The sequence below is a fragment of the Pan troglodytes genome, chromosome 20 (assembly GCF_028858775.2).
Source record: "Pan troglodytes isolate AG18354 chromosome 20, NHGRI_mPanTro3-v2.0_pri, whole genome shotgun sequence".
In the NCBI taxonomy this organism is placed as follows: Eukaryota; Metazoa; Chordata; class Mammalia; order Primates; family Hominidae; genus Pan; species Pan troglodytes.
The window spans coordinates 57583973-57609620 of record NC_072418.2 but is presented as its reverse complement, the minus strand read 5'-3'; the positions used below and the strand labels follow the sequence as shown (position 1 = coordinate 57609620).

The following is a 25648-nucleotide window of genomic DNA, read 5'->3' as shown; positions in this document are numbered from 1 at the left end:
ACAGCGGGAGGCCATAGGTGCCTGAGGTCCCTCAGTTGCCAACAGCAGACTCAGACATTCTATCTCTGTGAGCTCAAGGACCCATCCCATGAATAGCTCTGAGTTCCCATCCCATTGATTCTGTCTCCCACTTTCTGCCTGTCATGGAACCTTCTCCTGGATGTGAGTGGCTGCAGGGGACGTGAGGATACAGTTGAGAATCAGGCAATGGTCTGTGAGCTGAAGGCAGGGACAGGGAGTCTGGTGCTCTCTCTAGAAAGTCCTGCCTCTGTGGCTCCTGCCTTGGGCCAGGGACCATCCTGCCTGTGAGGAACACACACCCGCGTGCTCCCATCCTGCTTCCCCACATGGCCCTGAGCTCTCTGGCCTCTGCTTCATGAGACTTACTTTTTTTTGTTGGAGCAGCAGCGATGAAGGAGAAAGAAGAGGAGGATGGTGAAAGGGATTTTGACCACTGACGTCCCAATCAGAACGTGCAGGTGTCTGGGGTTACCTGGAAGAAGATGAGACACCAATAAGAAGCTAATCATAGCACTTCCTCTTTATGAATTGTCTCGCATTTCTTGATTGACAGGTAACCACATACAGCATCTCTTTAGGACAAGCACCCAGATGGCGGGAGACCCAGCTTTCTCCTGCTTTCTCAGTTATAGCTCTCATAGTAACCATAGAATGTGCTGAGGATACAACTACTTTAGTTGAGATGTTTGACCCCTTCAAACCTCACATTGAAATTTACCCCCCAGTGTGGGAGGTTGGGCCTCTTGAGAGGTGTTTGGGTCATGGAGGTGGATCCATCATGAACAGATCAATGCTGTCCCAAGGAGACGGGGTTAGCAAGTTCCCCCTCTATTAGTTCCTGGAGAGCTGGTTGTTCAAAAGAGCTTGGAAGCTCCATCACTCCCCCTCCCCCTTGCTCCCTCTCTTGCCGTGTGATCTCTGTGGTCTCTTCACAGACAGACCCTCCTTCCCTTCTGTCAGAGTGGGAGCAGCCTGAGGCCGTCACGAGAAATAGATGCTGGTGCCATGCTTCCAGTACAGCCTGCAGAAGGGTGAGGCAAACCAATCTCTTTTCTTTAGAAGTTACCCAGGCTCAAGTGTTCCTTTAGAGCAACAAAAATGGACTAAGACAGCAACGTCCTGAGATCAGGAGGAACGTCCCAGAACAGCCTGGGCTGTCTTCCTGTTCTTCCTGGAGGAGGACGTCATGCAGTGCTTTAGCTGAGTGCTTCCTGTGGCTCCAGGGTACAAAACCCAGTGTAGCTTCCCCCAGCTACACTGCAAATGAGGTGAATCCATATGTCCCGAGCAGCTTTTCTGAGCCTTGAGGGACTGGCTCACATTGAAATGTAGGCTTCTGTTGTCACTCGCTGCTTATCTGTTAGTAATGAACCTGCCTGTGTAATGTGTTCTCTGTGTGTTCTGTCTCCCTGAAGTGACGGTGAGTGATAGGAATTGGCATAGGCCCAGGTGCAGTCCAGGAGGTGTTTAGAGTCTTCTCTGGGAAGACTGCACTGGGATTGATACACAGCGAATGTGCTTTAGGATTTCTACATCCACAGCATTCTTGAGTCAAACAACTTGCATTCTCCAAGGAAAGGAAACAAAAGTGAAATCAAGATAAAAAAAGTGAAATAGAATTTTCTTATTTCAAACAGCCAGGAAATAGTGTTGAAGCCCGTGTGAAACGTCCTACTCTTTGTGATCTCGGGAGACACAGGTTAGGCTGCTGTTCTACCCGAGAGGCTGAGGGAAGGACCACCCCTCGACCATCTATTGCTTCAATACCTCCTGTCCTCCTGTGAATTAGTAGGAAAGGGGAGCAGGAGCTAGTGCTGGCGCTGACCTCTGATTCCAAGATCTGGACTCACTCCAAGGAGTATTAATGTTTACCTCCCAATTGTCTATCTGAATCTCCACAGGTGATTGGAAGTAGGGGTGAGGTGGGGGATTTGGGTGAGAGGGCATGTTTTTTTTTGTGATGAACAGAGCACTTTCTCTATTCCACGATCTGTGCTGGAGGAGTCAGTGGGCTTTCACATTTTCTATATGATCTCATGTTCACAGAAAGCCAAATAGGGAAGAGGTTTTAGGCTGATTGCCTAATGGGTAAGGTAAAGGATCAAAGAAGTAATTATAGAGAAATAGAAAAATGATGATTGGAATTCAGGTGCCTTTGTCATTCGTGTGTGTTTTATTATATTTATGCATTTGTTATTTTTATTTTTTGAGACGGAGTCTCCTTGTGTCACCCAGGCTGGAGTGCAGTGATGCAATCTCCACTCACTGCAACCTCCACCTCCTGGGTTGAAGTCATTCTCCTGCTTCATTCTCCAGAGTAGGAGCTGGGATTACAGGGATGCACCACCATGCTCGGCTAATTTTCATATTTTTCATAGAGACAGGGTTTCACCATGTTGGCCAGGCTGGTCTAGAACTCCTGACTTCATGTGATCCACCCGCCTTGGCCTCCTGCAGTGCTGGGTTACTGGCATGAGCCACCATTCACAAACTTGTATATTATGCTATAATAGGTCCCTTCATTTCCACCACCCCTCATATATCTGTCACTCCTTTGCCAGGTATTGATTTATGTGTAGGAGGAATGAATCTCAGAAAGAAATTAATTAAGCGAGGATTAGACAACTAGGAAAATCAAACCCAGCAAGCCTTTCCAGCCAATGATTCCACCTCACAAGCATATCTTATATCCATCTACTTCATCCACGTAGGGTCTAAATCAGCGCCATATATCACCAGTGGGGCGGGAATTGCCTTTTCCATGGTCTCCTAGATTCCAGTTACACGCCTGGGCCTCCCTTATTTTCATGTCAGTCACTATTAATCATGTAGGGATTCCTGGTTACCCCGAGGTGAATCCAATGGCTGTGAGTATCAAACACACCCTCTTTGTTCCTCCTTAGTTTCCTGTGTACCCAGTGTGCTCTCCGTCTCTCCACAGTCGTCTTGTCATTCTCCCCACGTCATTCCCAGCATTTCAGGCAGAGCCTCTTCCTTCAACCTCAGATTGTTTTCACCTTTGTGCCTTCATGGCTGACAGCTGTGTGCAAAATCCTTCCACCAATCTTTCAGGGGTTCAATCCGTGTTTTTCATTAATGTCACAAATATCTGATTAGTGAGACCTTCTCTGTCACCCAAAATCATACACTCAGCATTATCTATTACTGATTTTGAATTCTGGCTGGGCACCGTGGCTCACGCCTGTTATCCCAGTACTTTGGGATGCTGAGACGGTTGGATCACTTGAGGTTGGGAGTTTCAGACAAGCTTGGCCAACATGGTGAAACATCCTCTCTACAAAAAATATACAAAAAGAATTAGCCGGGCATGGTGGCAGTTGCCTGTAATCCCAGCTACTTGAGAGGCTGAGGCAGGAGAATCACTTGGATCCAGGAGGTGCAGGTTGCAGTGAGCCAAGATCGTGACACTGCACTGTAGCCTGGAAGACAGAGGGAGACTCTGTCTCAATAAACAAACGAACAAACAAACAAACAAATAGATTTCATGCACAGATGCTTCCCAATGGATCATTCATTTATTGGTCCACTTGTGCATTCATTTTCTGCCCTCCCATTTAACCATCTGCAATATCAGTGTCCCAAGAGCAGAGGCCAAATGCATCATGTTCACTGTTTGTGGAAGGCAGGAGAATGCTGTCCCACCCCAAAATGTCCCTGTCCTAGCCTCCATAGCTTGTGAATATGTTATTTTACATGGAAAGGAGGAATGAAGATTGCAGATGGAATTACGGTTGCTAATCAGCTGAACTTAAAACAAGGGTATCCTGGATGATTTCCGGGAGATTATGATGGATTTTCATCTTGGTAAACCCAATAGAATCCCCAAGTTTTCAAAAGATAAGGAAGAAGGGAGAGCAGCATTCAGAGAAAGAGGTGTGGTAAGGAAGAAGGGTCTGAGTGATGCCATGTGAGATGTGATCAGTCTTTGTGGGTTTTGAGGAAGGAGGAAGGGGATCAGGAGCCAAGGAACTGGGAGCCTTTAGAAGCTGGGACAAGTGAGAAGCAGATTCTCGCCTGCAACCTTCAGAGGGAAGGCAGCCTTGCTGTCACCTTGATTTTAGCCCAGTGAGATGCACTTCATACTTTGAGCTAGAGCACTGTAAGATAATTAAAAAACCGTTTAGTTTTCACCCACGAATCTTGTGGAAATTTGTTATGGCATCAATAGGAAAAGGTTCCACACTGCACAGCCTGAGCATGGGGCTGTGGCTGAATGAGTCAGTGAGTCGAAGTGTGCGTGCATGAGCTCTGTTCTCTGTTACGGCAAGGCTCTTGCTCTGCTGAGTCAGCCAGGGTTGCCTCATGACCAACAGGAGCTCATTCCTTGGCAAGTGCAACTTCTCTAAAACACCTCGCCCTCATCAGATGTTCCCTTCCCTTCCCTCTCTCAAGTCCCCAGGAATTTATCCTCCAGTTAGGAATGCAGGCAGAAAAAACACTGCATTTTTCCTGAGAAGGATGTCAGATTGGCAATCATTCTTCTAGCTTGTAGGAGGTCTCAGCTCCATAAAATGAGAGATGAAGAGATTTCACTGAGCCCTGGGTTGGGCCCAGATCCATTTTGCTGTTGGAGAATCTGGAGTTCAGAGATGGTGGAAGACAGGCGCACAATGTCAGAGCTGCGAGATGCTGAGTCAATGCCTGAATCCAAGGCTTCCACTTCTCCAAGTTTCCAAAAGCAGATATAAGAGGGTTCTGTACTCACCTGTTTTGGAGCTTGGTTCAGTGGGTGAAGGCCAACTATTTGAAGGGTTTCCTAGAACACGAGACAGGAGAGAGGTGAGGAAATGAGGCTGCCTGTCCTCTACTCAAAGGAAATCTTTGAGGTTGGTTCATGGCCAACACTCTGTTATCTAATGTTGGGCCCTGGGAGTCCTGGGATTCTTTTTTCCATAATTTTTGTATGTGACGCCCACTGTCTTGAGACTTCAAGGTATAAAGAGAAAACAGGAGCATCACACTACCTGATCTCAAAATATATTACAGAGTCGTAGTAAGCAAAACAGCATGACGTTGGCATGAAGAAAGGCACATAGAGCAATGGAGCAGAATGAAGAACACAGATATAATCCATGCATTTACATCCAATGGTTTTTTTTTTTTTCCTTTTAGGATGGAATCTCGTTCTGTCACCCAGGCTGGAGTGCAGAGGTGCAATCTCGGTTCACTGCAACCTCAGCCTGCTGAGTTCAATCAATTCTCTTGCCTCAAACTCCTGAGTAGTGGTATTACAGGTGCTGACCACCATGCTCAGCTAATTTTTATATTCTTAGTGGAGATGATGTTTCACCATGTTGGCTAGGCTGATCTTGAACTCCTGGCCTCAGGTGATCCACCCGCCTCGGCCTCCCAAAGTGCTGGAATTGCAGGTGTTAGCCACCATGCCCAGCCCATCCAATGGACTTTGACAAAGGTGCCAAGAACTCACAATCAGGAAAGGACAGTCTTTTCAATAAACAGTGCAGGGAAACCTGGACATCTACATGCAGAGGAATGAAACTGCACCTCTACCTGCCACCATACACAAAAATCAAATGAAAATGGATTAAAGATGTGAGTCTAAGGCCTGAACCTATGAAACACGTAGAACAAAATATTGGGGAAATGCTCCACGACATTTGTCTGAAGGAAGACATTTTGTTTTAAACCTTCAAAACACAAGTAATCGAAGCAAAAATAGACCATTGGGATTACATCAAACTCAGCAACTTCTGCGCCGCTAAAGATAAACCAACAAAGTGAAGAGACAACCCACAGACTGGGAGCAACTATGTGCAAACTATGCATCTGAGACGGGATTAATGACTAGAAATATAAGAAGCTCAAACAACTCAATAAAACAAATGATTTAATTGAAAAAGGAGCAAAAGACATGAAATTTCCCCGCATATGAAAAAGTGCTCATTATCACTCATCATCAGAGAAATGCAAATTAAAATTGAAGTGAGTTTTCATCTCACCCCATTAACATAGCTTTTAGGCCGGGTGTGGTGGCTTATATCTGTCATCCTAGAACGTTGAGAGCCCAAGGTGGGCGAATCTCCTGAGGTCAGGAGTTTGAGACCAGCCTGACCCACATGGAGAAACACTGTCTCTACTAAAAATACAAAAAGTAGCCGGGCGTGGTGGCACATGCCTGTAATCCCAGCTACTTGGGAGGCTGAGGCAAGAGAATCGCTTGAACCTGGGAGATGGAGGTTGTGGTGAGCTGAGATCGTGCCACTGCACTCCAGCTTGGGTGACAAGAGTGAAACTCCATCTCAAAATAAAATAAAATAAAATAAAATAAAATAAAATAAAATAAAATAAAATAAAATAATATAAAATGGCTTTTAGCTGCAAGACAGGCAAAACAAATGCTGGCAAGTTGGTAGAGAAAAGAGAACCCTGGTAGCCTGTTGGTAGGAGTGTAAATTAGTACAGCCATTACGGAGAAAAGTGTGGAAGTCCTTGAAAGAACTAAAAAGAGGTTGGGTGCGGTGGATCATGCCTGTAATCCCAGCACTTTGTGAGACTGAGGCGGGCACCTGAGTTGAGGTCATGAGTTTGAGGGCAGCCCAGCCAACATGGGGAAACCCCATCTATACTAAAAAAACCAAAAAGTAGCCAGGCATGGTGGCGTACACCTGTAATCCCAGCTACTAGGGAGGCTGAGGCAGGAAAATCATTTGAACCCAGGAGGTGGAGGTTGCAATGAGCCGAGATCACATCACTTGTACTCCAGCCTGGGAACAGAGGGAAACTGTCACAAAAACAAAAACAAAACAACAAACAAAAAACTAAAAAGAGAACTTTCATGGTATCCAGCAATTTCACTACTGGGTTTATATCCAAAGGAAAGTAAATCAATGTATCGAAGTGATATCTGCACTCGTATGATTGGTGCAGCACTGTTCACAGTAGCCAAGATGTGGAGTCAACCTACCTGCCCATCAGTGGATGAATGGATAGAGAGAATGTAGTACATTCGCACAGTGGAGACTACTCATCCATAGAAAGAATAACATCCTGACATTTGCAGCCACATGGATGGAACTGGAAGTCATTACAAAGATTCTCATTTCTCACCCATATACAGGAGCTAAAAGGTGGATCTCATGAAGGTAGAGAGTAGAATGGTGGCTACCAGAGACCAGGAAGAAAAGGGTGGAGGATAAAACAAACAAACAAACAAACAAACAAATATATATGTATGTATTTATGACCACTAGACTTTACACTTAAAAATGGTAAACGTGGCCGGGTGTGGTGGCTCATGCCTGTAATCCCAGCACTTTGGGAGGCTGAGGCGGGTGGATCACGTGGTCAGGAATTAGCGACCAGCTCGACCAACATGGTGAAACCCCCTCTCTACTAAAAATACAAAAAGTAGCCTGGCATGGTGATGCATGCCTATAGTACCAGCTACTCAGGCGGCTGAGGCAGGAGAATCGCTTGAACCCAGGAGGCGGAGGTTGCAGTGAGCTGAGATTGTGCCACTGCACTCCAGCATAGGGGAAAGAGCTAGACTCTGCCTCAAAAAAAAAAAATGTTAAAGGTGGTAAGCTATATAGGTATATTTAACCTCAGTAAATATTTTTTCAAACAAAAAGAAAAGAGTGTAGGGGTTGCTGGTGATGACATCTCTGTGTAGGTGAGAGGCCAGGATGGGCTTCTGGGAAATGGGTAATGTTGAGGGGCTGAGGGAACCTCTGATCTCCCCAAACTGAGCCCAGTCTCCCCTTCTCTGGGTCTCTCCTGACCGCTTTCTCCATCTGCCTGGGTGCCTGGAGCCCTGGCCGTGGGCCTCCATGCAGGACGTGCAGGAGGGATTGGAGGTGCCCTGTCTGCCATCCTGCACCCTGATCCCTCCCTCACACCGAGGCTGCGTCTTCTCTCTGCATCTGTCCATGCTTCTCTCCATCATCAGCAGGAAGCTTCTCATCTAAGGCTCTAGGATCATAGGACATGGGACAGGCATGGGCTTTCCTCACCTGTGACAGAAACAAGCAGTGGGTCACTCGGGTCTGACCACTCATAGGGAGAGTCACGGAAAGAGCCGAAGCATCTGTAGGTCCCTCCGTGGGTGGCAGGGCCCAGAGAAAAGTCTGCCTGGAATGTTCCGTTGACCTTGGGCCCTGCAGGGAGCCTACGTTCATGGCCCCCCTCCTCCCTGGATAGATGGTACATGTCATAGGAACTCTGGGAGCTGCAGGACAAGGTCACGCTCTCTCCTGCCTGAACCGTGGGGCCTGGCTGGGCTGAGAGAGAAGGTTTCTCATATAGACCTGGAAGGAGAAGAGGCAGTTTCCTCAGGGAGGTTCTTCCTTGTCACATCTCCCCTCACACCTGAGCTGAGAACTCACTCCCCTGCTCTATGGCCTAATGCTCTCTCTCTCTCTCTCTCACCCTCCACCCATCTCTCTTCATGTCTATTTCCTCCTTCCACCTTCTCTGTCTTTCTAGGTTTCTGACCTCACTTCCCCACCTCTAGATATGTTTTCCCTTTTTGGATTGCTTTATTCTGTCTGACTCTCCTTGGATTGGTTGACTTGATGTTACTTTTTTTTAATTCTGAGTTTCTCACTTTGTGTCCTGTTCATAACTTTCTGCATATTTCTATCTATTATCTATTGATCTATCTATTTATCTATTCGGTGTCTAACTACAAATTCTCTACCTGCCATCTATATCTATATATCATCTATTTATCTATCAATTGTCTATCTATCCATCAATCATCTATTATCTATATCTGTGTATCATCTCTCTCTCTCTCTCTATGATTTCTCTCCTTGTCTGCCTCTCTATCTCTTTGTATTATCTATCTTCATCATCATCATGTCTATGTATCATCTATCAATGAATCAATCAATCATCATCTATGTATCTATAACCAATTATCCATCATCTACCTATTTATCATCTATCTATAGCTATCCATCTATCATCTGTCTTGCTCTGCCTCTTGGTCTCTCTAGTTCTCTTTGGAATCTCTTCAATTCATCCCCACATCTCCATCTTTCTATGTCCTTGTGCCTCTCCCTCAGGACTCTAATTTTAGTGCTTTGTCTCTGCTCCCTTCCATCATTCTCTCCACTTCTCTGCTCTCTTTTCTCTCCTTTATGTGTCTGTGAGTCTCTCAATCTCCTTCCTCTGGCTCATTCTCTGTGTGTTTATGTCTTTGCTTTTTGGTGTTCCTGATTTTTCTCTGTGTCTCTCAGTGATCCTCTCATATGTGGGGTTATTTGGAATGTGAGCCTCAGAATCCAGTCTGGGGACCGCATGTTCACACAGCATACAGGGGTTGGTGTTCTGGGGCCATGATATCCTGGGACGATTACTCTCCATTGCATGGAAGGCAGAGGTGTCAGAATAAACACGGCATCTGCAGGTGCCACAAGGCCTGAGGCCACAGGGCCCAACTCAGGTCAGAAATATGGGTGTCCTTGGGTTCTTCTGGTAGAGAACACTTTGTGGAGGTAAAACAGAAATGAAACTTCTAACCTGTGCCAGGTCTCTGAGCAAAGTCAGCATGGAAGGACACCTCTCTCTGGGACATGTCTGTCTGTGTCTCCTTTAACTCTTTCTGTCTTTTCTAACTCTCGGTATGGCCCCTGTGTCTGTCCTCTGTTATGACACCTGGTCTGTACTTGTGTCTCCTGTTTCTCTGTCTCTGTTGGTACAGACCTCACCAAGCCAGTCTCTCTCCATAAGAATACCAAGCTCATCTTCCTTACAAACACCTGGACCTCTAAGTCCTGGATCATTCAGTCCATGTCCCAATGACAATGAGAAGAATGTCTGGACACTCTCACCTGTGATCACGATGTCCAGAGGGTCACTGGGAGCTGACAACAGATAGGGGGAGTGAGTAAGAGAACCGTAGCATCTGTAGGTCCCTGCCAGGTCTTGCGTCATGCGACCGATAGAGAAGTTGGCCTTGGAGACCCCATCATGGAGCTCTCCAGTGAGGCGCAAAGTGTCGTTAAACTTCCCCTCTCTGTGCAGAAGGAAGTGCTCAAACATGACATCTGACCAACATTGCAGGATGACTGCCTCTTCTGATTTCACCAGGGGACCAGGGTAGGCCAGGAGGGAAAGTTTCCTGTGGACGCCTAGGAAGAGAGTTTGTGAGTTTAGAAGGCGTCTCTCTTTATCATCCCATCCATGGCACCTGGAATGAGTAAGGCTTCCCCTCACTGGTGTCTGTCTGTCTCCTTCCTCTCTGTGTCTTCATGTTCTTTTCTGTGCCCACAACTCCTGGTACAGTTCCTTCCATCTGTCTCCCTCCCTCTTCTCTGTCCCTCTGTCTCTAGTAGCCTCTGATTCCCTTGCCACTGGGCTCAGCCTCATCTCTTGGGCTGTTGTATCTATTTCGAACTGATGTCTTTCCTGCTTCCATGTGGGGGTGGAAGAGGAACCAGGATAGTCTGCACGTCGAGGCTCTTAGCAGCCTGGTTCAATCTCTTTTGGACGAATTGGAATCCTTGGCAGGAGGTATGAGCTGATCAGTAAGGCAGGCACCAGTGTCCACACACCCTGTTCCTGGTGGGGACTGGGAGCCACTCTTGCCATGCCTGTGCCAGCTTCCATAGGCTGGCTCCTGGTGCTGGTTTGAGGAGCATCAACCCCTCCCTATGTGGATGGAGCCTGGTGGTGGCATCATCATCCCACCCTTGCTGATCTCAGGGTAGCCAACCTTCTCCTTGTTTGGTTTCTTTAATTAATTAATTTTGGAGACAGAGTCTCACACCTTCGCCCAGGCTGGAGTGAAGTGGTGTGGTCTAGGCTCACTGCAACCTCTGTCTCTTGGGTTCAAGTGATTCTCCTGCCCTCAGCCTCCCAAGTCGCTAGGATTACATGCGTCTGCCACCACGCCCGGCTATCCTTGTGTCGATTCTTAACTTGTCCTTGACCTGGGTTCCAGTGTTGGTTTCCTGTTGCTGCTGTAGAAAATTATCAGAAGCATGGCAGCAGGAGAGAGCACACTGACCCCTTCCAATTCTGGAGACAGAAATCAGACCCTGTTTTTCCTGGGCTAAAATCAAGGCATCTGCAGGGCTGTGTTCCCTCTGGAGACTCAGGAGAATCAGTTCCTTGACTTTTCCAGCCTCTATAGGCCACCTGCATTCATGGCTCATGGCCTTCCTCCACCTTCAAAGCTGACTGAGTCTCCCATTATGCTGCTCTAATCCCCACTCCCCTCTTCCTCCTCCTTTCATGTGGACCCTTGTGATTACACTGAGCCCACTGGGACAGTCCAGGCCATCTCCCCATCTCAAGGTCAACTAATCAACAACCTGAGCTCCATCTTCCCCTTCTGTCCCTTCCCTTATAACATAAATAGTCACAGACTCCAGGGATTAGAATATAGTCATCACTGGGGACAATTATTCTTCCCACCACAGCAGCCATTTCCCTGCATTCAATCCCCCTTTACCCCAAATACAGTTAGGGTCTGGATGATGGGACGCTGGTGGACACCCCCACCAGAAGCTCTGGGACTCAGGAGGTGGGACAAGGAGAATCCCAGACAGGAGCCCTCTGACCTGTGACCATGATCACCAGGGGGTTGCTGGCTGCCGACCACCCAGTGAGGAAGTGTGGGTGTGAACCCCGACATCTGTAGGTCCCTGCATGTGCTGGGGTCACAGGGCCCATGAAAAGGCTGTTCCGGAATACTCTGTTGTAGAGCTCAGGGACAGGCATCCCGTCTTCTTTGGACAGACTGAATTCGTTAAACCCAAGATGAGAGCGACACTGAAGAGTCACATATTCTCCTTCAGACACCACAGCGCTGGGCCAGGCAGAGAGGAAGGGCTTGTCCTGACCACCTTGGGGAGAAGGAGGCGCCGCCTTAGACAGGAAGATGTGGAGCCGCCCCTCCCTCCCTGTGCTCAGAAGATTCTCCCATTTCCACTTTCTAAGGCTCCTACCACACCTGGGTGCCCAGGGCTACAGGAAGGACCCATCCCGCATAGACATGGCATCTCCCTGCAACAACAGTGTCAGCTGAGAACTTTGAGCAGGTGCTGAATAAGCGACTCTTACTAGATTTTAATAGTGCAAGATTACTCGCGTAAAACAACACAAATAGACATGGAGTCGAGGGCATGTCCTTTGTGAATGGAATAGCAGCCAATGTGTGAACCACAATACACAACTGAGCCCCCATCAGAGGATTTGGAATGTCAGGGCCATGGCTGGGGTTCCCCCACCTCTTAGGTAGAATGACAGCAGCCACACTGCAGCCCCTACCGTCATGGAAACGCTGGAGGGTGTGAGTTACACCTTTGTCCTCAGAGGCCTGCTGTTCCTAGCACTGCTTTGCTCCCTTCCTCTGCCAGTGACACCACATCCCCGCCGCACAGCACAGCTTGGAGGACCCCAGTCTGCCCTCCCGGGTTCCCACAGAACCTGACTCAGCCCAGGGAAAGGAAGGCTGGGGAGGGCAAGGTCGGAACTGTGGGCTGAGCACCCCAGGGTCTCCTCATCCTTGTTTATAAGAAAATCCCCCACCGGGCTTCCCTCCTGTTTCAGGAAAATCCTCTTATGTGGGGAGATGACAACCTAAGGGTTGGAGAAGGACTCACCCATGTGTGGCCAGGCCCCCTGCAGCAAGAAGAACCCTGGAAAGAAAGATCATGATGGACCATCCACCTGCAGGCAAACCAGGCCTCCCTTGCTGCCCCGACTGGGCTGTGAGTCTTGGTAGCCAGGCCCCTGATTGGCTGAAGGTAAACTTAGCCTCCCTGCCTACCTGCTGCCAAGAACAGGGCTCTCGGCTGTGGAGAGACCCAGGCTCCAGGCCCAGATCAACACTTCCTGGCCCAGATCTCCACTCCAGGCCCAGATCAACACTTCCTGGCCCAGATCTCCACTCCAGGCCCATATCTCCACTCCAGGCCCATATCTCCACATCAGACCCATATCTCCACTCCAGGCCCAGATCTTTACCTCTAGGCCGAGATCTCCATCCCCGCACTCCCTCCCTCGATTCCCTTCCAGGACTCACCAACACACGCCATGCTGACGACCATGAGCGACATGGTGCTGCCGGTGCAGACAGGCGGCCGTGCCCCAGCTCAGCTCAGCAGCGCACAGGATGTTTTTTGGCGCCCTGCCCGTGCAGTTTACATGCTGACCACATCATGGGAGGGTGACGTACGCAGGCTCTTTCTACCTTGCATGAGGCCCAGTGGGTGCTCGCTCAAGAGCGGAACATGGCTTCCTGGAAATTGTTCTCACTAGAATTGACACCTTGCGTCCTTCACTATGACCAGACTCAAAAGACGTCTCATATCCAAACTCTCACACACGAGATGATTGAATTCTGTGCTTTCATTAAAGACTTTTGATGAATTTTTGTTTTTATCTGAGATTCAAACTCTTCTTCATGTGTAATGTGCAAAATATCTAAGAGGTATTATTAACATTATCAGAGTAATTGTGACAAAAAGCCATTCTAATTTTCCTGCTTGAGTTTCTAGTACTAAACCAGAGGCACGAGAACTGCTTGAACCTGGGAGGTGGAGGTTGCATTGAGCTGAGCTCGAGCCACTGAACTCCAGCTTGGGTGACAGAGGAAGAGTGTGTCTCAAGAAAAAAAAAAAAAAAGCAAACTAAATAACCTATAATAACAAATCAGAGGACTGAGGTTACCAAATTTTAAGGGGTTCTGTAAGTTTATATAAAATGCAGCATCCTCATGAGAGGGGATACAGAGAACCACTGGACAGAAAAGTGTGTCTAAAATACATCTGTGGATACACAGTCCCTTTATAGTTGACAAAGGCTGCCATGTAGTTTAAGGTGGAATAGAATATTTTCTCAACAAATAACACAGGACCATAGGGTTACACGTAGGAAAAATAAATCTAAACTTATCCTCACACTTTAAAAACGCTTCTTATTTTTTATCTTGTTGTTGTAAATTTTTTATGCTTTATTTTTAAGATTGACAAATAAAAATTATATACCGTGGTCCTTCACTATCCCTGGGTGATTGGTTCCAGGATCCCCATTCAGATACCAAAATCTGCAGATGCTCAAGCCTCTTGCATGAAATGGCATAGTGAAGCTGGGCACCGTGGCTCACGCCTGTAATCCCAGCACTTTGGGAGGCTGAGTTGGGTAGATCACAAGGTCAGGAGTTCAAGACCAGCCGGTCCAACATTCTGAAATCCCGTCTCTACTAAAAATACACACACACAAAAATTTATCTGTGCATGGTGGCACGTGCCTGTAATCCTAGGGGAGGCTACTGGGGAGGCTGAGGGAAGAGAATCGCTTGAACCTGGGAGGCGGAGGTTGCAGTGAGCTGAGATCGCGCCACTACACTCCAGCCTGGGTGAGTGAGTGAGACTGTCTCAAAAAAAAAAAAGATAGCATAGCAATTGCATAGAACCCATGCACATCCTCCTGTATACATGAAATCATCTCTTGATTACTTATAATTCCTGACACAGCCTACACACCACTCAATTTGTGTCTATTCAACATAGTTTTTTGCTTTTTGAAACTTCGGGGATTTTTTTCTCAAAATATTTTTGATTTATTGTTGGTTCAATAAACACCTGTAAACCCCACAGATATGGAGGACCGACTGTATATTTATATTATGAAAGATGATATGTTGATATGTGTCCCCGTGGAGATGAGACTAACAAGGCCTATGACTCTACAAATGTTTCATCGTGGAATGACTCTGCCAGCTTTCCAGGTCTGCAGAGAGTAAGAATATCCCTTGTTCATGTGATTCACGATTCTTGGAGCCTCCTATGTGCTGTATCTTTGGATGGAAATTGGAGTCTCAGAGACAAATCAGGCTCCATTCTGCTTCCAGAAGCTCAGAGTCCAGGGCTGAGAACCCAGTGGAGAACAGATGGGGTTATGTGGACATGGTAATGATAACACCGGAAGCCTTAGGCAAGAAAAGAGTCTCGTTACCGAAACCATGAGGGCAGACATGTTTATTTGAAGGCGGGAAAACTACATTGAAATTATTTAAAAAATTTATAAGTTTTACTGCTGGCAGAAGGCTGAAAGATAGTCTGAAGGGAGGTGGAACAGCACGTGTCTAAGTGCTGTGTTAAGAGGGAGCCTCTTGCAGGTTTGGAATTGTGAGTTCCTCAGTGTGATTGCAGCCTCAAGTAGACTAGGAAGTAAGCCAGTTAGGTTGGAGAGGTGGGCAGGGGTCAAGTGAAATGGAGAATTGTGGGCTAAGCAAAGGAGTGTGTTTTCTCTCCAGCAGGCGGTAGGGACCTTAGACATTTGTAAGCAAGAGAGAGGCATGTTGAGATTCGTGGTGTGAGGAACAGCGATGCCTTAAGATGAAGACTGATGCCTTCAGATTCCAGCTGCTAGTACATGGGAGCTGGCAACCCGGTTTTGAGACAGGGCTGTTGTCTCCCCAGAAGATCCCATCAAGGCCTGACTGTGGTGCTCATGGGCAGGAGACAACTTTGGATCTGGGCTCAGCATTTGGAAGTTCCGTGTACACGATGGTATCTGTTGGGGGTGTCTTGGGCCTCCGAGAAGGGGGATTGATTTTTCTCTGTGTGAAAACGCAGTGATCCAAGTGTGCATATGTCACCTCCTGAGGGTCTTGTTCATCAGAGTCCTGGAGAGACAGAAATGCTGAGTGAGGGAGGGTGCTCACATTTTTCAGGACTCTTTGGGAATAAGACTAGCCACGAGGCTGGGCCAAGGAGCACCTACCTCCCTCTTCACTATTCTGTTCCCTGCAGGCTCTTGGTCCATGACAGCAGCATCTGTAGGAGACAGAAGTCAACAAAACAGCTTGGAGGGCACTTCTGGGTCCTCATTTCATAAGCAGATACCAACATACAGGGGGAGGCCATAGGTGCCTGAGGTCCCTCAGTTGCCAACAGCAGACTCAGACATTCTATCTCTGTGAGCTCAAGGACCCATCCCATGAATAGCTCTGAGTTCCCATCCCATTGATTCTGTCTCCCACTTTCTGCCTGTCATGGAACCTTCTCCTGGATGTGAGTGGCTACAGGGGACGTGAGGATACAGTTGAGAATCAGGCAATGGTCTGTGAGCTGAAGGCAGGGACAGGGTGTCTGGTGCTCTCTCTAGAAAGTCCTGCCTCTGTGGCTGCTGCCTTGGGCCAGGGACCATCCTGCCGGTGAGGAACACACACCTGAGTGTTCCCATCCTGTTTCCCCACATGGCCCTCAGCTCTCTGGCCTCTGCTTTGTGAGACTTACTTTTTTTTTTGGAGCACCAGCGATGAAGGAGAAAGAAGAGGAGGAGGATGAGGAGGATGATGACCACTGAGGTCCCAATCAGAACGTGCAGGTGTCTGGAGTTACCTGGAAGAAGAGGAGACACCAATAAGAAGCTAATCATGGCAGTTCCTATTTATGAATTGTGTTGCATTTCTTGATTGACAGGTAACCACATACAACATGTCTTTAGGACAAGCATCCAGATGGTGGGAGACCCAGCTTTCTCCTGCTTTCTCAGTTATAGCTCTCATAGTAACCATAGAATGTGCTGAGGATACAACTACTTTAGTTGAGATGTTTGACCCCTTCAAACCTCACATTGAAATTTCACCCCCAGTGTGGGAGGTTGGGCCTCTTGGGAGGTGTTTGGGTCATGGAGGTGGATCCATCATGAACAGATCAATGCTGTCCCAAGGAGACGGGGTTAGCAAGTTCCCCCTCTATTAGTTCCTGGAGAGCTGGTTGTTAAAAAGAGCTTGGAAGCTCCATCGCTCCCCCTCCCCTTGCTCCCTCTCTTGCTGTGTGATCTCTGTGGTCTCTGCACAGACAGACCCTCCTTCCCTTCTGCCAGAGGGGGAGCAGCCTGAGGCCGTCACAAGAAATAGATGCTGGTGCCATGCTTCCAGTACAGCCTGCAGAACGGTGAGGCAAACCAATCTCTTTTCTTTAGAAGTTACCCAGGCTCAAGTGTTCCTTTAGAACAACAAAAATGGACTAAGACAGCAACGTCCTGAGATCAGGAGGAACATCCCAGAACAGCCTGGGCTGTCTTCCTGTTCTTCCTGGAGGAGGACGTCATGCAGTGCTTTAGCTGAGTGTTTCCTGTGGCTCCAGGGTACAAAACCCAGGCTGGGCTGCTTTCTGGCTTCCCCCAGATACACTGCAAATGGGGTGACTCCATATGTCCCGAGCAGCTTTTCTGCGCCTTGAGGGACGGGCTCAAATTGAAATGTAGGCTTCTGTTGTCACTCGCTGCTTATCTGTTAGTAATGAACCTGCCTGTGTAATGTATTCTCTGTGTGTTCTGTCTCGCTGGAGTGACGGTGAGTGATAGGAATTGGCATAGGCCCAGGTGCAGTCCAGGAGGTGTTTAGAGTCTTCTCTGGGAAGACTGCACTGGGATTGATACACAGCGAATGTGCTTTAGGATTTCTACATCCACAGCTTTCTTGAGTCAAACAACTTGCATTCTCCAAGAAAAGGAAACAAAAGTGAAAGCAAGATAAAAAAAGCGAAGTAGAATTCTCTTATGTCAAACAGCCAGGAAATAGTGCTGAAGCCCGTATGAAACGTGCTACTCTTTGTGATCTCGGGAGACACATGTTAGGCTGCTGTTCTACCCGAGAGGCTGGGGGAAGGACCACCCCCTCGGCCATCTATTGCTTCAATACCACCTGTCCTCCTGTGAATTAGTAGGAAAGGGGAGCAGGAGCTAGTGCTGGCACTGACCTCTGATTCCAAGATCTGGACTCACACCAAGGAGTATTGTTTACCTCCCCATGGCCTATCTGAATCTCCACAGGTGATTGGAAGTAGGGGTGATGTGGGGATTTGGGTGAGAGGGCATTTTTTTTTGTGATGAACAGAGCACTTTCTCTATTCCAGGATCTGTGCTGGAGGATTCAGCGGGCTTTCACTTTTTTTATACGATCTCATGCTCACAGAAAGCCAAATAGGGAAGAGGTTTTAGGCTGATTGCGTAACGGATAAGATAAAGGATCAAAGAAGTAATTATAGACAAATAGAAAAATGATGATTAGAATTCAGGTGCCTTTGTCATTCGCGTGTGTTTTATTATATTTATGCATTTCTTATTTTTATTTTTTGAGATGGAGTCTCCTTGTGTCACCCAGGCTGGAGTGCAGTGATGCAATCTCCACTCACTGCAACCTCCACCTCCTGGGTTGAAGTCATTCTCCTGCTTCATCCTCCAGAGTAGGAGCTGGGATTACAGGGATGCAACAGCATGCTCGGCTAATTTTTGTATTTTTAGTAGAGATAGGGTTCCACCGTGTTGGTCAGGCTGGTCTCGAACTTCTGACTTCATGGAATCCACCCGCCTTGGCCTCCTGCAGTGCTGGGTTACAGGCGTGAGCCACCGTTCACAGACTTGTATACTATGCTATAATAGATCCCTTCATTTCCACCACCCCTCATATATCTGTCACTCCTTTGCCAGGTATTGGTTTATGTGTAGGATGAATAAATCTCATAAAGAAATTAATTAAGCGAGGATTAAACAACTAGGAAAATCAAATCCTGCAAGCCCTCCCTGCAAATGATTCTACCTCACAAGCATATCTTATATCCATCTGCTTCATCCACTTAGGGACTAAATCAGCACCACATTTCCCCAGTGGGGTAGGAATTGCCTTTTCCACAGTCTCCTGGATTCTAGTTATGCACATGGGCCTCCCTTATTTTCATGTCAGTCACTATTAATCATGTAGGGATTCCTGGTTACCCCGAGGTGAATCCAACGGCTGTGAGTATCAAACACACACTCCTTGTTCCTCCTTAGTTTCCTGTGTACCCAGTGTGCTCTCCGTCTCTCCACAGTCGTCTTGTCATTCTCCCCATCTCATTCCCAGCATTTGAGGCAGAGCCTCTTCCTTCCACATCAGATTGTTTTCACCTTTGTGCCTTCACGGCTGACAGCTGTGTGTGGAAAATCCTTCCGCCAATCTTTCAGGGGTTCAATCCGTGTTTTTCATTAATGTCACAAATATCTGATTAATGAGACCTTCTCTGTCACCCAAAATCATACACTCAGCATTATCTATTATTGATTTTGAATTCTGGCTGGGCACAGTGGCTCACGCCTGTAATCCCAGTACTTTGGGATGCTGAGATGGTTGGATCACTTGAGGTTGGGAGTTTCAGACAAGCTTGGCCAACATGGTGAAACATCCTCCCTACAAAAAATATACAAAAAGAATTAGCCGGGCATGGTGGCAGTTGCCTGTAATCCCAGCTACTCGAGAGGCTGAGGCAAGAGAGTCACTTGAATCCAGGAGACGCAGGTTGCAGTGAGCCAAGATTGTGACACTGCACTGTAGCCTGGAAGACAGAGGGAGACTCTGTCTGAATAAACAAATGAACAAACAAACAAATAGATTTCATGCACAAATGCTTCCCAATGGATCATTCATTTATTGGTTCACTTGTGCATTCATTTTCTGCCCTCCCGTTTAACCATCTGCAATATCAGTGTCCCAAGAGCAGAGACCAAATGCATCTTGTTCACTGTTTGTGGAAGGCAGAAGAATGTTTTCCCACCCCAAAATGTCCCTGTCCTAGCCTCTATAGCTTGTGAATATGTTATTTTACATGGAAAGGAGGAATGAAGATTGCAGATGGAACTACAGTTGCTAATCAGCTGAACTTAAAACAAGGGTATCCTGGATGATTTCCGGGAGATTATGATGGATTTTCATCTTGGTGAACCCAATAGAATCCCCAAGGTTTCAAAAGAAGGGGAAGAAGGGAGAGCAGCATTCAGAGAAAGAGGTGTGGTAAGGAAGAAGGGTCTGAGTGATGCCATGTGAGATGTGATCAGTCTTTGTGGGCTTTGAGGAAGGAGGAAGGGGACCAGGAGCCAAGGAACTGGGAACCTTTAGAAACTGGGACAAGTGAGAAGCAGATTCTCGCCTGCAACCTTCAGAGGGAAGGCAGCCTTGCTGTCACCTTGATTTTAGCCCAGTGACATGCGCTTCATACTTTGAGCTACAGCTGTGTAAGATAATTAAATAACCGTTTTGTTTTCACCCACGAATCTTGTGGAAATTTGTTATGGCAACAATAGGAAAAGCTTCCACACTGCACAGCCTGAGCATGGGGCTGTGGCTGAATAAGTCAGTGAGTCGAAGTGTGCGTGCATGAGCTCTGTTCTCTGTTACGGCAAGGCTCTTGCTCTGCTGAGTCAGCCAGGGTTGCTTCATGACCAACAGGAGCTCATTCCTTGGCAAGTGGAACTTCTCTAAAACACCTCGCCCTCATCAGATGTTCCCTTCCCTTCCCTCTCTCAAGCCCCCAGGAATTTATCCTCCAGTTAGGAATGCAGGCAGAACAAACATTGCATTTTTCCTGAGAAGGATGTCAGATTGGCAATCATTCTTCTAGCTTGTAGGAGGTCTCAGCTCCATAAAATGAGAGATGAAGAGATTTCACTGAGCCCTGTGTTGGGCCCAGATCCCTTTCGCTGTTGGGGTATCTGGAGTTCAGAGATGGTAGAAGACAGGCGCACAATGTCAGAGCTGTGAGATGCTGAGTCAACGCCTGAATCCAAGGTTTTCACCTCCCCAGGTTTCCAAAAGCGGATATAAGAGGGTTCTGTACTCACCGGTTTTGGTGCTTGGTTCAGTGGGTGAAGGCCAACTATTTGAAGGGTTTCCTAGAACATGAGACAGGAGAGAGGTGAGGAAATGAGGCTGCCTGTCCTCTACTCAATGGAAATCTTTGAGGTTGGTTCACGGCCAACACTCTGTTATCTAATATTGTGCCCTGGGAGTCCTGGGATCCTTTTTTCCGTAATTTTTGTATGTGACACCCACTGTCTTGAGACTTCAAGGTATAAAGAGAAAACAGGAGCATCACAGTACCTGATCTCAAAATATGTTACACAGCTGTAGTAAGCAAAACAGCATGATGTTGGCATAAAGAAAGGCACATAGAACAATGGAGCAGAATGAAGAACACAGATATAATCCATGCATTTACATCCAATGTTTTTTGATTTTTTCTTTTGAGGTGGAGTTTCACTCTGTCACCCAGGCTGGAGGGCAGAGGTGCAATCTTGGTGCACTGCAACCTCAGCCTCCTGGGTTCAATCAATTCTCTTGCCTCAAACTCCTGAGTAGTGGTATTACAGGTGCTGACCACCATGCTCAGCTAATTTTTGTATTTTTAGTAGAGATGATGTTTCACCATGTTGGCCAGGCTGATCTTGAACTCCTGGCCTCAGGCGATCCACCTGCCTCGGCCTCCTAAAGTGCTGGAATTGCAGGTGTTAGCCACCATGCCCAGCCCATCCAGTGGACTTTGACAAAGGTGCCAAGAACTTACAATCAGGAAAAGACAGTCTTTTCAATAAACAGTGCCGGGAAACCTGGACATCTACATGCAGAAGAATGAAACTGCACCTCTACCTGTCACCATACACAAAAATCAAATGAAAATGGATTAAAGATGTGAGTCTAAGGCCTGAACCTATGAAACACGTAGAAGAAAATATTGGGGAAATGCTCCACGACATTTGTCTGAAGGAAGACATTTTGTTTTAAACCTTCAAAACACAAGTAATCGAAGCAAAAATAGACCATTGGGATTACCTCAAACTAAGCAACTTATGCACCGCTAAAAATAAACCAACAAAGTGAAGAGACAACCCACAGATTGGGAGCAAATATGTGCAAACTATGCATCTGAGATGGGATTAATAACTAGAAATATAAGAAGCTCAAACAACTCAATAAAACAAATGATTTAATTGAAAAAGGAGCAAAAGACATGAAATTTCCCCGCATACGAAAAAGTGCTCAGTATCACTCATCATCAGAGAAATGCAAATTAAAATTGAAGTGAGTTTTCATCTCATCCCATTAACATGGCTTTTAGGCTGGGCGTGGTGGCTCACGTCTGTCATCCTAGAACTTTGAGAGCCCGAGGTGGGCGAATCTCCTGAGGTCGGGAGTTTGAGACCAGCCTGACCCACATGGAGAAACACTGTCTCTACTAAAAACACAAAAATTATCCGGGCGTGGTGGCGTGTGCCTGTAATTCCAGCTACTTGGGAGGCTGAGGCAGGAAAATCGCTTGAACCTGGGAGGTGGAGGTTGCGGTGAGCCGAGATCGCGCCACTGCACTCCAGCCTGGGTGACAAGAGCGAAACTCCATCTCAAAATAAAATGAAATAAAATAAAATGGCTCTTAGCTGCAAGACAGGCGAAAGAAATGCTGCCAAAGTGGTAGAGAAAGGAGAACCCCGGTACCCTGTTGGTAGGAGTGTAAATTAGTACAGCCATTACGGAGAAAAGTGTGGAAGTCCTTTAAAGAACTAAAAAGAGGTTGGATGAGGTGGATCATGCCTGTAATCCCGGCACTTTGGGAGACCGAGGCGGGCACCTCAGTTGAGGTCATGAGTTTGAGAGCAGCCCAGCCAACATGGGGAAACCCCATCTATACTAAAAAAAACAAAAAGTAGCCAGGCATGGTGGCGTGCACCTGTAATCCCAGCTACTAGGGAGGCTGAGGCAGGAAAATCATTTGAACCCAGGAGGCGGAGGTTGCAATGAGCCAAGATCACATCACTTGTACTCCAGCCTGGGCACAGAGGGAAACTGTCTCAAAAACAAAAACAAAACAACAAACAAAAAACTAAAAAGAGAACTTTCATAGTATCCAGCAATTTCACTACTGGGTTTATATCCAAAGGAAAGTAAATCAATATATCGAAGTGATATCTGCACTCGTATGATTGGTGCAGCACTGTTCACAGTAGCCAAGATGTGGAGTCAACCTACCTGCCCATCAGTGGATGAATGGATAGAGAGAATGTAGTACATTCACACAGTGGAGACTACTCATCCATAGAAAGAATAACATCCTGATATTTGCAGCCACATGGATGGAACTGGAAGTCATTACAAAGATTCTCATTTCTCACCCATATACAGGAGCTAAAAGGTGGATCTCATGAAGGTAGAGAGTAGAATGGTGGCTACCAGGGGCCAGGAAGAAAAGGGTAGAGGGTAAAAAAAAAAAAAAAAAAAAAAAGTATATATATATATATGTATTTATGACCACTAGACTTTACACTTAAAAATGGTAAATGTGGCTGGGCGTGGTGACTCATGCCTGTAAGCCCAGCACTTTGGGAGGCCGATGGGGGTGGATCACATGGTCAGGAGTTCGAGACCATCTCGACCAACATGGTGAAACCCCCTCTCTACTAAAAATACAAAAAGTAGCCTGGCATGGTGGTGCGTGCCTGTAGTACCAGCTACTCAGGTGGCTGAGGCAGGAGAATCGCTTGAACCCAGGAGGTTGAGGTTGCAGTGAACTGAGATTGTGCCACTGCGTTCCAGCATAGGGGACAGAGCTAGACTCTGCCTCAAAAAAAAAAAAAAAAGTTAAAGGTGGTAAACGATATAGGTATATTTAACCACAATAAATATTTTTTCAAACAAAAAGAAAAGGGTGTAGGGGTTGCTGGTGATGACATCTCTGTGTGGATGAGAGGCCAGGAAGGGCTTCTGGGAAATGGGTAAGGTTAAGGGGCTGAGGGAACCTCTGATGTCCCCAAACTGAGCCCAGTCTCCCTCCTCTGGGTGTCTCCTGACCGCTTTCTCCATCTGCCTGGGTGCCTGGAGCCCTGGCCGCGGGCCTCCATGCAGGCCGTGCAGGAGGGTTTGGAGGTGCCCTGTCTGCCATCCTGTGCCCTGATCCCTCCCTCACATGCAGGCTTCATCTTCTCTCTGCATCTGTCCACGCTTCTCTCCATCATCAGCAGGAAGTTCCTCAGCTAAGGCTCTAGGATCATAAGACATAGGACAGGCATGGGCTTTCCTCACCTGTGACAGAAACAAGCAGTGGGTCACTCGAGTTTGACCACTCGTAGGGAGATACACGGAAAGAGCCGAAGCATCTGTAGGTCCCTCCCTGGGTGGCAGGGCCCAGAGGAAATTCAGCCTGGAATGTTCCGTTGACCTTGGTCACTGCAGGGAGCCTACGTTCATGGGCCTCCCCCTCCCTGGATAGATGGTACATGTCATAGGAGCTCCGGGAGCTGCAGGACAAGGTCACATTCTCTCCTGCCAGAACCGTGGGGCCCGGCTGGGCTGAGAGAGAAGGTTTCTCATATAGACCTGGAAGGAGAAGAGGCAGTTTCCTCAGGGAGGTTCTTCCTTGTCACAGCTCCCCTCCCACCTGAGCTGAGAACTCAGTCCCCTGCTCTATGGCCTAATGCTCTCTCTCTCTCTCACCCTCCACCCATCTCTCTTCATGTCTATTTCCTCCTTCCACCTTCTCTGTCTCTCTAGGTGTCTGACCTCACTTCCCCACCTCTAGATATGTTTTTCCTTTTTGGATTGTTTTATTCTCTCTGACTCTCCTTGGATTGGTTGACTTGATGTTACTTTTTTAAATTCTGAGTTTCTCACTTTGTGTCCTGTTCATAACTTTCTGCATATTTCTATCTATTATCTATTGATCTATCTATTTATCTATTCAGTGTCTAACTACAAATTCTCTACCTGCCATCTATATCTATATATCATCTATTTATCAATCGTCTATCCATCAATCATCTATTATCTATATCTATGTATCATCTGTCTCTCTCTATGATTTCTCTCTTTTTCTGCCTCTCTATCTCTATGTATTATCTATATATCTATCTTCATCTTCATGATGTCTATGTATCATCTATTAATGAATCAATCAATCATCATCTATGTATCTATAACCTATTATTTATCATCTACCTATTTATCATCTATCTGTATCTATCCATCTATCATCTGTCTCGCTCTGCCTCTCGGTCTCTCTAGTTCTCTTTGGAATCTCTGCAATTCATCCCCACATCTCTATCTTTCTATGTCCTTGTGCCTCTCCCTCAAGACTCTAATTTTAGTGCTTTTCTCTGCTCTCTTCCATCATTGTCTCCATTTCTCTGCCCTCTTTTCTCTCTCTTTATGTGTCTGTGAGTCTCTCAATCTCCTTCCTCTGGCTCTTTCTCTGTGTGTTTATGTCTTTGCTTTTTGGTGTCCCTGATTTCTCTCTGTGTCTCTCAGTGATCCTATCATATGTGGGGTTATTTGGAATGTGAGCCTCAGAATCTAGTCTGGGGACTGCAAGTTCACACAGCATACAGGGGTTGGCGTTCTGGGGCCATGATATCCTGGGACGATTACTCTCCATTTCATGGAAGGCAGAGGTGTCAGAATAAACACGGCATCTGTAGGTGCCAGAAAGCCTGAGGCCACAGGACACAACTCAGGTCAGAAATATGGGTGTCCTTGGGTTTTCCTGGTAGAGAACACTTTGTGGAGGTAAAACAGAAATGAAACTTCTAACCTGTGCCAGGTCTGTGAGCAAAGTCAGCATGGACGGACACCTCTCTCTGGGACATGTCTGTCTGTCTGTCTCCTTTAACTCTTTCTTTCTTTTCTAACTCTCGGTATCTGTCCTCTGTTATGACACCTGGTCTGTACTTGTGTCTCCTGTTTCTCTGTCTCTGTTGGTACAGACCTCACCAAGTCAGTCTCTCTCCATAAGAATACCAAGCTCATCTTCCTTACAACCACCTGGGCCTCCAAGTCGTGGATCATTTCACTCTGCATCCCAATGACAATGAGAAGAATGTCTGG

General features: G+C 47.0%; 2 protein-coding genes across 4 annotated transcripts in view; both read right to left on the bottom strand.

Annotated features, from left to right (window-relative positions):
• KIR3DL5 (killer cell immunoglobulin-like receptor) overlaps window positions 1-25648 on the bottom strand; it is a 45600-nt gene that overhangs the window by 16663 nt on the left and 3289 nt on the right. The window contains exons 5-9 of one of the 2 annotated variants that reach the window (XM_054672372.1): window positions 23852-24145; window positions 20623-20673; window positions 16260-16364; window positions 15745-15797; window positions 15392-15646 (exon numbers count right to left, since the gene is read on the bottom strand). In XM_054672372.1, the coding sequence (XP_054528347.1) occupies window positions 15470-15646; window positions 15745-15797; window positions 16260-16364; window positions 20623-20673; window positions 23852-24145 (680 nt within the window). In that variant the 3' untranslated portion in view covers window positions 15392-15469. 2 annotated transcript variants of the gene reach the window in all.
• On the bottom strand, window positions 142-13073 carry KIR2DL6 (killer cell immunoglobulin-like receptor). Of its 2 annotated transcripts, XM_054672946.1 has the most exons (8): window positions 13040-13073; window positions 12618-12653; window positions 11574-11858; window positions 9840-10139; window positions 8016-8309; window positions 4748-4798; window positions 389-493; window positions 142-170 (listed from the first exon to the last, which is right to left on the bottom strand). In XM_054672946.1, exons 1-8 carry the CDS (start codon window positions 13071-13073, stop codon window positions 142-144), a joined length of 1134 nt encoding a protein of 377 aa, XP_054528921.1. The 2 variants fall into 2 exon arrangements, with proteins under 2 accessions (XP_054528921.1, XP_063656904.1); XM_063800834.1 differs by lacking the exons at window positions 142-170; window positions 4748-4798 and having other exon boundaries at window positions 384-493.